The following is a 17509-nucleotide window of genomic DNA, read 5'->3' as shown; positions in this document are numbered from 1 at the left end:
TCCAAAGGGCTATTGAATCTGTGGTTTAAAGGAGCATTTTGTAGTTTGAAGTAAGTTTTTAAATAATTTTTATTGAGGTTTATTAAAATGCATAATAACAGATACATAACATAGCATCCTCCCATACCAGGTATTAGGGTTGCATATTGACATGAATGATGTTTCTTATTCCATACATATTATCCAGTATTTAATGTCCCAGGACATCACAGATAGAATATAGCTCAAGCCATACTGTTCAGGATAGCCACATCGGCAAAGATGCTTCGGAGAGTTTTTCCTTACGACCAGTTCATTTGCATAGTGAAGAAACGGCCACCACATTGCATAACATTTTTCTGGTTCTTTTGTTGCTTTTATCACTTTTAAGTTATGAGTTATTTCCCCTTTCAGTGTCACTTTAGTTTTGTGATACGGAATCATTTTAACTGTGTGGCCTTACTCCTAAATTTGTGTTTCATCATTCTCTCTCTCTCTCTCTCAAATAGAAAAATGTATATCCTGACATTGCTTGGTCATTGAGGTTTCGCATTCTTTATGAAATTGCCTTGGGAGTAAATTATCTTCACAACATGAGTCCTCCTCTCTTGCATCATGATTTGAAGACGCATAATATTTTGCTTGACAGTGACTTTCATGTTAAGGTATGAGCGTGTTTCTCTCTCTAGGGCCTGTGATTCTTTACAGCAAGGGAGGGCACATTTTGGATTTTGGGGCTCTATTTTGTGTTTCACAAGATCTGTCAAATGGAGCCCTGTGCAGAAGACACTGAGGCTGAATTCACACCATACACTTAAAGCATATGGCTTCTCCCAGAGAATTCTGGGAGCTGTAGTTTTACCTCTCCCAGGACTACAATTCATAGCACCCTTAGCAGCTACAATTCCCAGGATTCTTTGGGGGAGTTGTGTGCTTTCAGTGTACACAGCCTTAGAATTAAAGAGCAGGATCCCTCTGAACAGCTGCTGAGCACAGAGATTTGTGAAGAATACCAGAACTGAACTGAGCTCACAGTTCTTCCACACACAAATCCATTCTTGGTTCCCCTAGCTTTTTTCATTTCAGTAGTGTGTTTGTGTGTTGTCTGCTGTTGGTGTTGTGAAATGGTTGGGCGTCAGGAATTCTTGATGTACCACAAATCACTTAGAGATCTACCTATAGATCTTAATCTGCTTTTTGCCACACCTACTCTGCAGTACATAGGGAGCAGCTGAACAGTTGAGGGTGAGATTTTGTAGAGAAGGAGATTACTCAAAATTACAAATTTAAGGCTGCACAAAGATATGAAGAATGACTCTTTCTCTCTCATCACTATAAGGTATTGCTGAACCCTAAAAGCCTGAGACTTCACCAGACAGTGCCTAAATGCTTATGAACCAATACTTGTCACTCGTGATTAGAAACTTGGTTTTTTGGAGGGGGTTTGTCATTAAAAAAAATGAACTGTGGTCACAAAATTGCCTCAAGAAACATTTGCTTTTAGTGGCTTAAGAATTTGGGAGGCTTATTTGGTCCGGCTATTCATTAAGCGGCAATCTATAATGCAACTATGTTTTCTTAAGGGAAAAAAAGAACGGTTTCCATTGTGTTGGTTTGGACGTTAGTGGGTGGAGTTCAGTCTTGCGACTCGTGCACTAAATATATCCTTGAAAAGTGAAGTAATAAAGCTGTGTAAGGATTTGGGTGGTCATGCAAGGGTGTTGCACCATTTGCTGAGTAAGATTTTTTTAGAATGTTTATGGTAAATGGAACACCATAGTTGTAGTTCAGTTGTAGTTCGGCAACACCTGGGGGGCCAGAGGTTCCCCATACCTGATTGGCATCCACCCCAGTGTATCCGACAGGCACACTGGGTTCTATATTTGTGGATTGTCCCGAGTTCCTGTTTCTCTCCTTCCAGATTGCAGATTTTGGTTTGTCAAAGTGGCGCATGGTATCTATGTCACTGTCACGCGGTGAGAAATCAATGCCTGAGGGAGGGACTATTATCTACATGCCACCTGAAGATTATGATTTCAGTCAGAAAACGCGTGCAACTATAAAGCATGATATATACAGGTATTTATATTTTATTACAGAGTTAAGAAAAGATGCACACTGTTGTTTATGTTCTTTAAAAACCCTTGCATGTTTGGGCGTATTGGGTGTATCATAGGGTGTGTTGAATTTTTCAGCTTTCGAATTCAAAAATGAGGGGTGCTAAAAGGTTGTAACATGACTTTGGAATTAAAAAGATATTTTGGTTAAATTGATATCATCCAGTTTAGGTTGGTAAATAAAATGTGTGTAAAACTGCATAGAAATGATTGCCAAGTACTTTGCAGTTATACTATATATTAATATTATTATTCATTTTATTCATTTTATTCATTTTATTCATTTTATTATTATTATCATTATCATTATTATTATTAGTTAGGGTTAGTTAGAAGGTAAAATTAACATTCTTTGGATTTCTGAAAGCAGTTTATGTGCATCTTCATCAATTGTAAATTTACCAAGAGAAATGTTTTGCAGTCACAAAAATTCCTCACACCCAAAATATATATTTTTATGACCCTCACATTTGCCAAAATTAACACCCTAGACATGGCAAAATTTGAAACCTCCTACTACTTCAGGGTTGCAATTGCATCTGAAATTACATTAGACTCATTTCTGAAGGTTTAAGCCAGCATGACACAGTGGTATACAAATATTTTTATAGATGAATGGGTGTCAACAAATTTAATAAATAATAGTTTTGCATCTCACCCATTCAGTGTGCAGCGTTACCAACAGATTTCCGGTGGCAGGACTGCACCAAATGTTTAGAATGGCTGCAGAGTCCCTGGAAGGATGAGTTCACACATGCATGTTTCTTAGCAGATGGCTGTAGCATCCAGTCATGTAGGTTTGTGTGAGTGAGGCTACCAAGCATGCATGTCTGAATCAGCTCTTCCCACTTTCTTTTGTACGTACATTTGCACAGGATTCACCCTTGAGTTGCACATATATGCAGAAAGGCACACCTCAGGTTGCAGCTGTGGAGGGCAACAGCCACTGAGTGCTTATTCCATAATAATAATAATAATAATAATAATAATAATAATAATGGTAATAGTAATAATAATAATAATTTATTATTTATAACCCACCCATCTGGCTGGGCTTCCCCAGCCACTCTGGGCGGCTTCCAACAAATTATTAAAATACCGTAATACATCAAACATTATAATGCTTGTGTTCTCCAACTGCCTTCAGGAGTCCCCTTGTAGCCTGGTCCCCTCAGTTACTACATTTGGAAGCCTACCAGGGGGCGGAGTATATTTTGTCCCGGACTGATTTACATTTATGTTTTACTTTTTTCTTTTTTTACTTTTGAACAGCTATGCCATTATTATGTGGGAAGTGCTGTCAAGAAAGCAGCCATTTGAAGGTCAGACTACTTTCTTTAGTTTCATTGCATAACTTCTGTTTAGAATCAGCAAGATTGGGTTTAGCATGCAGCAATCGGAAGGAACTTGCCCCTTGAAATAATGCAGTGCTTGCCCTACTCAGCGGAGACCCATTGAACCTAATATAGTCATGGGTCTTCTCTGAATAGTGTTAGATACAACCCTAATTATTACTGCTTTTTGTAATGACCGTTCTTTCTTGTAATGTAATGTACAGCGGTACCTTAGGTTACATACGCTTCAGGTTACATACTCTTTAGGTTACACACTCTGCTAACCCAGAAATAGTGCTTCAGGTTAAGAACTTTGCTTCCGGATAAGAACAGAAATCTGGCTCTGGCGGCACGGCAGCAGTGGGAGGCCCCATTAGCTAAAGTGGTGCTTCAGGTTAAGAACAGTTTCAGGTTAAGAACGGACCTCCGGAACGGATTAAGTACTTAACCCGAGGTACCACTGTACAAAGTCTTGTAATGACTTTGTTTTTCCACTTTGGTTAAATAAATGATACTGTGAAGACTTGGGAAGGAAGGGAGGATTGGTAGCAATATCTTATAATTTAAGAGGGTCAACATTGTCTCTGTGTTCACAGGATGTGTGTGTTGTTGTTGTTTTGCCACGGCGTGAGAAGTACACATATTTCTAATAAGTGCGCAATATCTACTTTTGACAGATGTTATAAACCCCTTGCAGATTATGTATAGCGTGTCGCAAGGAAAACGTCCAGACACTGGGGACGAGTATCTTCCGCTAGACATTCCTCACCGCGCCTTGATGCTGTCGTTAATGGAATCCGGCTGGGGGCAAAATCCAGACGAAAGGCCTTCTTTCTCAAGTGAGCTTCACCTTTTGCATAGCAGGGTAGGGAGCTTGGTAGGCGGCAGGCACTAAACTCTCCTGCTGCTGCATAATCTCTGTTAATTTCATTGAAGCATAACTATTGCCCTCCACATAAGCCCCTATTGGCAGTGAGTGGAAGCTGTGTGCCGGCTGTGTGATTAGGAGATTGCTCAATTTAGGCTGTGTACTCATCATGCATTTAAAACACATGGCTTCCCCCAAAGAATCCAGAGAACCAGTGTTAGAACATTGGACATATAAGCTAGGCACCAAATGCCACCTTAAACCTTGGTTATGGTCGGCACAGCAGAATGTCTATTTGCCAGGGGGGTGGATTAGATGACACTTGGGATCTGAATCTCCGCAACGGAGTGAGCTCCCGTTGCTCTGTCCCAGCTTCTGCCAACCTAGCAGTTCAAAAGCACACCAGTGCAAGTGGATAAATAGGTACTGCTGTGGCGGGAAGGTAAACAGCATTTCCATGCGCTCTAGCTTCTGTCACAGTCCTCCGTGCGCCAGAAGTGGTTTAGTCATGCTGGCCATGTGACCCAGAATGCTATCTGTGGACAAACACCGGCTCCCTCGGCCTGAAAGCGAGATGAGCGCCGCAACCCCATATTTGCCTTTGACTGGAATTAACCATCGAAGGGTCCTTTACCTTTTTACAGTTTTATGATTCTATGATCTCACTTTGCTTGATTGTAGCTTACTCTTACCATTCACTTGTCCCAGTATGCGAGAAGGAGAAACACACACAGTGGAAATGGAAATGGTTTTAGCTGTGGACTAAGGTAGAGGTTTTAAAACTGGCTGGGTGGAGATGTCTGATGCCAGCATGGCACCCAGAAATCTCCACACTTGGACCTGCACCAGAAGCAAAATGAACCTGACACCCAGGGAATTTCTAACACTGCTGAGAACTGTAGTTTGTTAAGGTGCTGGGAATTGTAGCTCTGGAAAAAGTAAATATACAGTTCCTGGGATTCTTTTGGTTATCTAAATGTATGGTGTTTATACAGCACAAACAGTTCTGGAAGCATGCCAAGTGTCTGTGACCCCGCCACCCAAATTTGCATCTATTACAATTACGGTGTATGATTTGCATGAGTTATGTGAATGCCTGACTACCAGGTAGACCTATTTTCATTTACTTTCTTAGAATTGCAGGTCAGATTTTATTTTATTTATTATTATTTTTTGACAGATTAATTTATTGCAGATTCTTTGCACACCACTTAGAAGACTATTTTGACATTAAGCACTAGTTAAATTAATAAAGTTGTTGTTGTTGTTACCACCACCTCAATGAAGATATTACTGTTATCCCCATGTTTCTGATGGGAAATTTAGCCAACTGCTAAGTGAAGTGGAAAAGACACCAGTTAAATAAAAAACAGAAAAGGTGAAGGAAGAAGAATTCTGTAAGATTCCCTACATCTATAGGCCTAGGATAGAATTGTTTTTATCCCTATGGAATGCCCTCCCATCAGATGTCAGGGAGATAAATAATGATACAACTTTTAGAAGACATCAGAAGGAAGACCTGTATCAGGAGGTTTTTAATATTTGATGTTTTCTTATGTTTTTATATGTGTTGTAAGCTGCCCAGAGTGAATAAGCTAATTTTTCAGATTTCTCACTGTAGGAGCTTTCAGGTGACTGCCCCTTCTGTTTTATTTTTTATTTTTCTGCCTGTAAGATTTAACTGGGCTATACACTTTTTTTATCTTGCCAAGAACCATCTTTAAATTTTTTGCTTTCCCCCATTTTTTTTTTAAACTTATCTGCAGCTGCTAGCAAAAGCTTTGTCAGATGTTGAAATAACCAGATTCTCCTACTTCCCTTCATTTTGCAATAATCAGGGGAAAAGTCAGAAAGTTAAATTTCGTGAATAATGTGGTCTTGCCTTGAGTCATTTGCAGACTGTTCTCCGACAGTTTGTTTTTCCAGATATGCAGCTGTACCATAAATGAAGCTCTGACTTCATAATTCCAGAGTTTTTTTTATCCTTTTGGATGCCTTTTTGCCAGTTATCTTTATGGAGAGCCTACTGTTTTCCCACCTTTCTCTTCAGTCAATCCCTCTTCCCAGGGAACTCTGGGAACTGTAGTTGTGGGAGGGGAAAGGAGGTTTCTCAGCACCCTTAACAAACTGCACTTCCCATAATTCTTTGGAGGAAGTCATGATGGTTAAAGTGGTATAAGAGTGTATTAAATGTATGGTTTGAATGACGCCCTGGTAAAAAATAACAGGAGGCTGGCCAGTTACTAGCTGCCACCTTCTAAATGAGGGATCTTGAAATCAGTGCCTTGAGGTAGATTTACTCCAGCTGTAGTGGCAGAAATCCTGTTGATCTTTGAGCATTGAGCATTGAGCTTGCTAGTTTCCCAGCCTCCCTGCTATTTGCTAGGGCTTGGCTAGCTGCACGAGGAGGAAGGAAGCACATCATCATGGCTGAGTGTGTGCTTCTTTAATGCTAAGTCGTAAAAAGTTGTTAGAGCAGAAAGCATTTTGTGTGGAATATAGACACAACATTGAAAGCAAATAGCTTGCAGTGCATCGCTAGATGCAAAGAGTCCTGCTTGCTTTGAGTTTCTCCCTCCCTCTCTTAGTTAACTAATAATATTTCAAAGGACTATATTCTCGGGTCTGTTGTTTACCATATTTTTCGCTCTATAGGACGCACTTTTTCCCCTCCAAAAAGTATGGGGACGTGTGTGCGTCCTATGGAGCAAGTGCAGGCTCCTTGGCTTCAGCGATAGCAACGCGAAGCCTCCGAAGCGCAGAGGGAGCGCTCCCTCCACGCTCCGGAGGCTTCGCGCTGCTTTCGCTGAAGCCTGGAGAGCTAGAGGGGAAGGTGCGCACCGACCCCTCTCGCTCTACAGGCTTCAGGGATAGCCACCTGAAGCCTTTGGAGCACAGCGGGAACTTGCGCTGCGCTCCGAAGGCTTCGGGATCCTTTTGCTGAAGCCGGGAGAGCAAGACTCTCCTGGCTTCAGCAGAGAGGGAGAGCTGTGCAGCGCCCCTTCAGCAAAGCGGGAGGAGAAATGGAAGGGGCTCCATTTCTCCTGCTACTTCGCTGAAGGGGCGCTGAGCAGAGAGGGGAGATTTTTCTTTTCTTGTTCTCCCCCTCTAAAACAAGGTGCATCCTATGGTCGGGTGTGTCCTATAGAGTGAAAAATTCGGTATTTCATTTCAGTCCATATCAAAAAATAAATTTATCCATAGAAACCTGGGTATTTCCCGACCCAAAGAGCAGTGCAAACAGAAAGCCAAGGTAACATTGACATCCTTTCCGAGCACGATTTAAAGTGTTGGTGCTGACCTTTAAAGCCCTAAACGGCCTCGGTCCTGTATACCTGAAGGAGCGTCTCCACCCCCATCGTTCAGCCCGGACACTGAGATCCAGCGCCGAGGGCCTTCTGGCGGTTCCCTCATTGCGAGAAGTGAGGCTACAGGGAACCAGACAGAGGGCCTTCTCGGTAGTGGCGCCCGCCCTGTGGAACGCCCTCCCATCAGATGTCAAAGAGATAAAGAATTACCTGACGTTCAGAAGACATCTTAAGGCAGCCCTGTTCAGGGATGTTTTTAATATGTAATGCTGTATTGTTTTTAATACTGATTGGGAGCCGCCCAGAGTGGCTGGGGAAACTCAGCCAGATGGGCGGGGTATAAATAATAAATTATTATTATTATTATTATTATTATTATTATTATTATTATTATTATTATCCTGGTCTCCCCAGTTGCAGGAGCCCTGAAAGCTGCGACTTTTACATGCCGATGGCCTGCCTATATAAATAAATCTGTTAGTAACCCTTCTCGATGCATGGCTGTTGAATATCCCAGATCTGTGTGTGCGCTGGGATTTTTAAGCCTGCAATTTGCTTCTGCAGGGGGGTGGGGGTTGGCATCCTTACAGTGTGTTTTATGGTGTGTGCCCTTGAGTCACTTTCCCCCCATAAATGTGATTTCAAAAGTTCAGTAATTTACTGTTATAAGAGCTAATAGTATAGGACTGAATGTGGTTTGTCTCCCCTTTTCTTGCCTAGGGTGCATAATAGAGCTTGAACCCATGCTGAGAACCTTTGATGAGATACCTATGCTTCAAGCAGTGATACAGTTAAAGAAAGCCAAAGTAAGTCTACGTTGTAACCCAAAGTGAAAATACACAAAGTGAAAGTTATTTGTCCACGCAAAGAAACAGGATGGCTGTGTTACTGAAGCTTGAAATTGTATACCTAGAATGTATACTCTTTTCACAGTTCCAAAGGTGACTGATACAAGCCTCCTAATGTCTCTTTCAGGCTGAATACGAGTGGCGATGTGTTCATATGCCTAGCAAGAAGCCCGATGGTGAATCAATATCTCTAAATATACCTTTAAATCCCAGTACACAAGAGGTAAAGCAACCTTTTCTTTTATTATTGCCTTAGTATTTCTGTAACACAGAGAATTGTAGCATTGGAAGGGACCATGTAATATACTGTAAAGCACTTTGCATGTGTTAAATCATTTTCCTTTTGTGCATTAGCTCTATTTTGTGGGCCTTCTTTGCTCCTGTGTTAAGTGAAGGGCATGGCTGCACTAAGTACACCAGGGGTCTGCAACCTAAGGCCTATGGGCCGGTAGTAGCCCATGGGGCTCGTCTATCCACCCCATGGAGACCCCTGCCGCTGGCTCACCGCCGGAAGTCGGTGTGGGGACCAACTTCCAGGTTGATGGCGCCTGTGCACATGCGCACGGGCGCTCTTCCAACCCGGGTGCACCCTCTGACGGATGGACCGGCCCATCGTTTGGTAAGCTTGCTGACCCCTGAAGTAGACTGACTGTGTGATGCAAACATCTGTAGCAAGCGGGTCTCTGATGAGGAAGCCATTTAGCCTGTGAGGCTGTTTGGCTAAGCCATGCCCACCTGCGCTACACCTGACATATCAGCTGTGGGACATGTAAAGACACATCTGGCCCAAATATGGTTGTGCATTTGGCTGACATAGGTCCTTGCATAGATCCTTGCAAGCTCTGACAACCAGCTGATTGCCCACATGGGGTAAAATGTCATTCACCTACCTGTGAAACATAGCTCACAGGGTAGGGGGAGGTGATAAGGAAGGAGCCAGCCAGACCCAGTCCCCCCCCTCCACCTGCAAGGGCATGGTTTGAAGGCACATTATACATACAGTATTGTGGCTAAACTCGAAGCAGGCCCAACTCTGGTCTACATCTACCTGGGAGACAATAGGGAACTCTGAGCAGTATTCAACGAAGTTTTGTACTTTGAAATTAAAGGACAGGACTTAATAATAATAATAATGGTTTATATCCATTGATTGTCCTACTCAGGGTAGACCCACTGAAGTTAATGAACAAGACTACCTCAGGTTCATTAATTTCAGTGGGTCTGCTCTGATTAAAATGCAGTTGAATACCGCCCTCTAGGTATACATCAAGTTGTGTTTATGTTCTGTGTATTAAAATGGGATAGTAATAATCCCTTCATAGGGCTTCAGGTGGGAGATTTTGCAGGGGAGAAATGCAATGTAAATACCATTATCAAATGTTTGCTCCATATGTTGTGATCATTGCAGGACTCTTCATCGCAATGTGATAGCTACCTTTCACGAAACACTGTCCGGGATGCATCGAAACAGTGCAATCTCCTCTCAGAAGGTAACCCCTCTTGACCTAGCCCAACTTTATATAAAATATGTTTCTCTGAAATTTCCACCTATTGCTTCTTGTCCGACATTCTGGGACAACAGACAACAAGGGTGCAATCAGACATGAGGATTATCATGTTAGTTTTCTGGGTTATAATGCTGTTCTGGTTTCTAATGTTCATTTTATATTGTGTTACCCTTTGGACAATATACTGCGATGCCGTACAGAGTTTCATTCACACCACTGGGTGTGACACAACAGTGGACATCTTTTGACATGTCACAGAATCATAGAGTTGGAAGGGAACCTGAAGACCATCTAGTCCAACCCCTAACAGTGCAGGGATATGCAGCTGTCCCAAATGGGGATTGCCACCCTTCATGGCCATACGTTCTTTTGCTCTTCCCACCTCCCCCTTCCCATGATTCACCCACAACAGTGAAGAATGAATCTCATCACATGGCATGAAACTGTAGGGATTAACATTACACACACAACCCCCCCTCCCAATCCCATTATTTTCCATGTTAACAGGGTTCCGGACAATTTTTTCCTCAAAGCAACATGGAAACAAGTTGCTAAACTTTTGCAAGATTTCCAGAAGTGGCGTTTATGTCATGTGACAGATTACATATAATGCAGAGATTATCAGATAAAGGAAATGTCAGAAAAGCAAAGTTAAAGTGCTTCCTGAATGCAGCCTCTGTCTGCTCCATTAAGGGATACGTGGAATACTAATTGGTTGAAGAAGTAGTAGAAATATGAAGGAAAGCTTGGGAGCCATGAAGCTACAACAGGTTTGTCCTGACTGTTCACATCTGGACAAGTTGATTGGGTGTTCTTTCTAGCTGCTATGTTACATTGTCATCATATTGCACTGAGTGAAAAAGATTGGAGTCAGCCCAGCCACACAAAACTTCAAACCACACTACTTCAGGGGTCAGCAACCTAAGGCCCATGGGCTGGAAGCAGCCCGCGGAGGTCGTTTGACTGGCCCACGATCTGCCCACTTTAGCACTGTGCTAAATCAGCACAGTGCGGCACGGGGGCTCGCCTCCGCGGCACCAGAAATCACATCTGCACACACGCAGACACCGGAAATCACCGGTGCGCACGCATGATCCGCGGGACCAATCTGGCCCAGACAAGATAAACCTTGCTGACCTCTGCACTATTTCTTGAGGTACCAGTGATATAGCATGTGATGCATTAAGTGTCCCTCCCCAAACTCTCTCAGTGTTGCAAAGGCTCGAGGGATGCAGATTCCAGATCTTGCACAGCTACAGCAGATGATCCTAGAATCAGCTTCCTGTGTGGCATAAAAGAGATTCGGAGCTCTAATTGTTCGGCCCTGCACCTTGGAGCAGCACCATGTCTTGAGACAGCCCTGGCAAGCTCCTCCATTTATGGGCTGCAGCCTCACGTTTGTGGACAGTGATCAAAGCAAAGGGGTGCATCTACACTGATGTGACTCCATGACTCAGATAGTACAAGGGTAAAGTAAAGGTAAAGGGACCCCTGAACATTAGGTCCAGTCGTGGCCAACTCTGGGGTTGCGGCGCTCATCTCGCTTTATTGGCTGAGGGAGCCAACGTACAGCTTCCAGGTCATGTGGCCAGCATGACTAAGCCACTTCTGGCGAACCAGAGCAGCACACAGAAACGCCGTTTACCTTCCCGCCGGAGCGGTACCTATTTATCTACTTGCACTTTGACGTGCACTTTGACGTGCTTTTAAACTGCTAGGTTGACAGGAGCAGGGACCGAGCAACAGGAGCTCACCCCATTGCAGGGATTCGAACTGCCAACCTTCTGATCGGCAGGCCCTAGGCTCTGTGGTTTAACCCATAGTGCCACCTGCGCCCCTAGTACAAGGGTAGACGAGTCTAAAAAGCCCAGGACACAAATTTTCATGGCCCTCTAGCAGGGGCGCCGACTTATAAAAAATATTGGGGGAGCCCATACCGGGGTCCTGCCCCGGGAAGTTTTCTAAATTTTAGATGAAAATTAGTGAGTTTTAAAGTTTTTTAAAAGTATTTTAGAGTCATATGATCAACATTAGAACCCCGAAAACTCGACTCTCTATAACTCCACACTCCGGGAAACTCGACAAGCCTGAAACACTTTTTGGCTTTGAAAAAAGAAACAAAACATAAACACGCACGGTATTTTCGTAAAAAGCTAATTTAATTTACAGTAACAATTATGCTTATAGACTATTACAGAGCAGTGAATATATAGCTCTGAAAAGACTGAAATGATATTTAAATAAATCCTAAACTATCATTAAAAGAATAAAACATAAAATATTGCTGTCGCACAGTAATAGCACTTTGATTAATAAGTGAAATAGCTAATTTAAGCTTACTTTGAATAAGGCTGAGGGTTCATTAAATAAAAATAATATCTCAAAGTTAATGCTTTAATACAGTTAATAAAGTTAATACAGTATGCCTAATACTGTATGTAAATACTGTAATACTGTATGTAAATAACGGGCTTTAATTGGGTCTTACACCCTAAAAATATTTAAGTATTTGAAAATAACAATTACAGTACTATAGTAATATAGAAATACAGTACTAAACTAGTACTAATATTTCGAAACTGAAAATTTAACATTCTGTATGTATTTAATTCTCTATTTTATAAAGATTTTTAATATCTGACAGTGAGTTTGGAGTAGCCCAATGCAAAAATCCTGAGGATCCATGTGGATCCATGCTTTGTAACCACGTTTTTGCACCACTGTGACCCTAGGCAACAGTGGGTGCGTGATTTTTTTGGTGCAAGATGTAGCCATGGACATGCTATGTGATCTGATGGTGAATTTGGGGTGACCCAATGCAAAAATCCTGAGGATCCATGTGGATCCGTGCTTTGTAACCACGTTTTTGCACCACTGTGACCCTAGGCAACAGTGGGTGCGTGATTTTTTTGGTGCAAGATGTAGCCATGAACATGCTATGTGATCTGATGGTGAATTTGGGGTGACCCAATGCAAAAATCCTGAGGATCCATGTGGATCCGTGCTTTGTAACCACGTTTTTGCACCATTGTGGCCCCAGGCCACAGTGGGTGCGTGATTTTTTTGGTGCAGGCTGTAGCCATGGACATGCTATGTGATCTGATGGTGAATTTGGGGTGACCCAGTGCAAAGATCCTGTGGATCCATGCTTTGTAACCACGTTTTTGCACCATTGCAGCTCCAGGCAACAGTGGGTGCGTGATTTTTTTGGTACAGACTGTAGCCATGGACATGTAATGTGATCTGATGGTGAATTTGGGGTGACCCAATGCAAAAATCCTGAGGATCCATGTGGATCCGTGCTTTGTCACCACGTTTTAAATGGGGAGGGAAGGAAAAACACAGAAGGGACAAGAAGCACAAGAGGGGTGTGCGGAGAAGCAGCTGGCTAAGAATGCAGGGAAGGAGTTTAACGGTGTGGGGGGGAGGAAAGGAAGGCAAAAGTCCCGGTCCCCCCAAGCCAGCCCTCTCTCTCTCTCTCCCACCGGCGAGTCCCTAGAGCACGGAGAGGAGGAGGTGGTGGGCTGGAGCCTGCACGCAGTGTGACTAGGAAAGAATTAGAAGGAAGGACTCGATCCTTTCCTTAACCCTCTGCTTGCCAGGAGGGCAGGGGATTCCCTGCTCTTTGTTGAGTTTGAGCAAACGCAGCAACAGAAGCGGGTGGGCAGTAAGACCCTGAGGCAGAATGCAGGAAAGCAGCAGCTTCCACCTTCCCTCCGCCCAATCTTATTTTTGCCTGATTTTTGCCTATTTTTGCCCCTGCGCTCCGGAGTCAGCTCCAGGGACCACACATTCGCTCAATAACATGCGCAGACATTTCCCCTTACTTTTTAGGAGAAAAAATCTGCGTGTTATAGAGCGAAATTTACGGTAATAATTTTCTTAAATTATTGGGGGGGCTGAGCCCCCCCAAACGAATTTTTGAGGGGGCTCGGGCCCCCTCAGGCCCCATGGAGTCGGTGCCTATGCCCTCTAGTGGCTATGGTGGCTGATAGTAATACGTTTGGCTTTAACTCTAGAGGTGTATACTCGATTCTGACCAAACTAAGTCTCCTAGAGCAAAATACAAATCCTGATGAATGAGGCACCATAGCTGCTAGAAGAGCCATGAAAATGTGTGGTCCCAGGCATTTTAGACTCGTCTACCCATGTACACATCTGCATTTCTTGCCAGATGTGATTTTTTCCAGCTCCTATCTGGGCTGCAGAACACTGGATGCAGGATTAACCATGCAAAATGACTTCTGGCTTTGCTTTTGGTGTGATTCGAATTCAAAATTGAAAAAAACATGCAAACCACTCTGTCTTCATTACAGGTAAATATGACTCTTTGGATGAACCTCACTCGTTGATTAGCCTGAAGCAAAATCGCTCGCTGCCGTCGACTATTCCGTCTTATGCATCTCAACAAAACTCCTGCTCATCCACCACAGATAGTTCTGATTCCTCAAATTCCACGCCATACCCACGTCAGCCACCAAGAAGTAACTCAGGTACAGAAGTGGAACCTTCGTTTTCCTTGTCTCCATCTCACTTTATCACTTGGAGTATTGAGTAACATTGCCATGAAGCATGGTTGTAGTACAGCTAAATCAGGTCTCTGAACACAGAAGCATTGATGCAGTTTATGCAAATTCACCCGCATTTCCCACTTTTGCCTCTTTGATTATGTTTCTGAGGATGAGTTTATACAGTTTTTCTGACCAGAAAATGTTACTCTGCAACTGTTCCCTTTCAAAGCTTCCTTGTTTACGTACCACAAATGACTTCTACTTAACCACATTCTGAGCAACGATATAAATAAAGTCCTTCAGACTGTAAGTTGGGGATGGACTGTTTATTACTTTGAGGCTGCTGTTTCTGCAAACTGGGGGGTAAATTGCATTAAACACCGTAGGACCTCTTTCTGAATAAATGCAGGGAGGACTGGGCAGCAAATGTCTGCAAAATAACTGATTTGTGCATCTATTTAAACCATTATTATTAGTGTTCTGATAACTTGATTCACATCATTAAATACATTGCAAATTCAAGTGAATGTAAAACAAAAAGAGGTTAAAAAGAGAAACTGTTACAGGTGGGAAAGAATTGCAGTGCAGGAAGGAGTTCGAATGTACTTGTAAATGTGTGCATTTCTTTTGAGAATCTGACTGATAAGCAATGGTTAGTTATCAAGATTGGAATCCTAGTCATCTAAACTCTACAAGAGTCTTATCTGATTTATTTGAATGAAGCTGTAAATTGATTCAGTTGACTAATATAATACTAATTATAAACATTAGGCAGACTCCTTTGCACTCTCATTATCAGTTCCTGCTTAAGGTTTAGGCAGGCCTACCCAGATATGCAGCTTTATTAACCATATTTGGTTTGGTTTTCATATTTTGATAAATCTTATGTCTACAGTTGTACCTTCAAACAGCTTAGTTCTCGAATGCTTTGGCGCCCGAACGCCGCAAACGCGGAAGTGACGGTTCTGGTTTGTGAACTATTTTTGGAAGCCGAGCGTCCAACAGGGTTTCTGCGGCATCCGATTGGCTGCAGGAGCTTCCTGCAGCCAATCGGAAGCTGTGCTTTGGTTTCCAGATGTTTTGGAAGTCAAACGGACTTCTGGAACAGATTCCATTCGACTTCCAAGGTACGACTGTAGTTGGTTTTCACATTTGGGGTATTTTTTATTATGAATATTTTGCACTGCTTTATGCAAGCTGCTTAGAGGCTTTTGTTGATTTGGCACTGTTGAAATGACACAGATAGATAATTCTGGTATTTTGAAACACAGGAAATTCTCTCTCAAATAGTTCTGCTGCATTTTGATGCTCTTCCTATGCATTCACACCTTTGACATCTTTCTCCCCGCTGCCCTTTGTTAGAGTTTATGCTGCAGACTCTGCAGCAGCAGGAGCAGCAAGATGAAACTGTGGCTCACCAATGGATCCAAACCAGAAGAGAAGACATAGTCAACCAGATGACGGAGGCTTGCCTTAACCAGTCCTTGGATGCCCTCCTTTCAAGGGATTTAATCATGAAAGAGGATTATGAACTTATCAGCACAAAACCTACAAGGACCTCAAAAGTCAGGCAGCTGCTCGATACGACCGACAGCCAAGGAGAGGAAGTTGCTCGAGTCATAGTGCAAAAACTGAAAGACAACAAGCAGCTGGGACTTCAGCCTTATCCAAATATATCTGCTCCCTGCAGGTCCACATCTTTGAATTGATAAACATCCGTATAAAGATCTTGCAGTGTTTCCCTAAAAGCTGGGATTCCTGTTTCTGAAATGTCACTTTATGTCACTGCTACGTGACTCTAGACTGAAGTTTGGAGTGGGTGGGTCAGGGGGAAGCCTGGCAAGTGAAAGTATTACATGACACCCTTGTTGTTTTTTTAAGTTCTAAAAACTGCTTTTACACTGCATCTCAGTGGAGACTTCTGTATTTTGTGGATCTATAAAAATACATAAATATTAAAAAAAAAATGGGGAAAGTGCACACAGCTTTACTATCTTTATACACGTTCTCTCATCTGTCAAAACTACCTTTGTGAAAGAAGAACAAGATTACTGATTTCGTAAGTTGGCAGAATTGCTCTAAAAAAGTTGTTTTCAAGCCCTCTTAATGAAGGGCAAAGCCTTTCTGCCTTGACTCATCTGCTGTGGGACTTACACCCTAACTGCTCTACTGCTGCTGTGCATTGTGGGAGATTATAGGGCATATTCTGAGGCTCCTGGTCAGTTTTCAGAGACCTTGACCAGACTTCTTGGGCCGCATCCCATAAGCAAGAGCACTCTCCCTGGAGAACATCCACTGCTGCAGCTGTGTAATGTAGGAAAAGATCAGGAACCATAGACAAGCTTGTGTACTGAGAATGATCTTTCCCTTGAAAAATGTAAGTTTTCAAGAAAGGTTTGGGACTGTAAATGGCTTGGGCCCCAAATACTTGATGACACTGGTGAAAGGGGCAGTGGTGGTTGGCCCTTCTCTATGGTGGCACCTTGTGCATGGAATTTACCTTTGGGGAAAATTGGGTTGTCTCCCTGCCTTTTAAAATGCCAGTAAGATTCAAGCCTTTGGTCCATAATCTGAGGACTGCTTTGACCACTAGTTGCTGCCATTTACCATTTTATGTTGTGATGGCTGTTTGAGTTTGATGGTTTTATTGTGATTGTGGATGGATGGATGGAGAGACATTTGAATTTATGTATTTTACATACTGCCCTGGGGAGGATGGGGTTTAAGAAAAACCTCAAACAATAACAATAAATAAACCCCAGGGTTGCCCAGTGCATCCTTTGAAAACCATAAATCTAAAAAAAGAAAAATTAAAACATTGTGGAAGTGACTTGTGTTTATTCTAGGCTTGCTTCTTCCTTATTTCCTGGGGAAATCCACTGTGTGTTCTTTTTCCAGAGGTACTCAACACCCCACTGACTTCAGTTAAAAGACGTTAGTGAATCATAGCTTGCTAAATGTTCTTGCTGAGAAACATAGGCGCGTTGTAACTATCCAGCCTCCAACACAAATGCTTCATCAAAGCAGTAAAAAAAT

At 42.7% G+C, this 17509-nt stretch overlaps 1 protein-coding gene across 1 annotated transcript in view; it reads left to right on the top strand.

The window, feature by feature from the left end:
• The window catches only part of RIPK2 (receptor interacting serine/threonine kinase 2), a 30313-nt gene extending 13010 nt beyond the window's left edge, over positions 1-17303 (top strand). Inside the window, exons 3-11 of the mRNA XM_081874350.1 lie at positions 489-644; positions 1901-2058; positions 3369-3418; positions 4108-4269; positions 8327-8412; positions 8582-8677; positions 9863-9944; positions 14279-14455; positions 15836-17303. Of these exons, the coding sequence (XP_081730476.1) occupies positions 489-644; positions 1901-2058; positions 3369-3418; positions 4108-4269; positions 8327-8412; positions 8582-8677; positions 9863-9944; positions 14279-14455; positions 15836-16182 (1314 nt within the window). The 3' untranslated portion in view covers positions 16183-17303. The remainder of the gene's footprint in view (positions 1-488; positions 645-1900; positions 2059-3368; positions 3419-4107; positions 4270-8326; positions 8413-8581; positions 8678-9862; positions 9945-14278; positions 14456-15835) is intronic.
• The last annotated feature ends 206 nt before the right edge of the window (positions 17304-17509 follow it).

The sequence above is a fragment of the Podarcis erhardii genome (assembly GCF_964252035.2).
Source record: "Podarcis erhardii genome assembly, chromosome: 8".
Lineage (NCBI taxonomy): Eukaryota > Metazoa > Chordata > Lepidosauria > Squamata > Lacertidae > Podarcis > Podarcis erhardii.
This window is presented reverse-complemented; position numbering and strand designations above follow the sequence as displayed.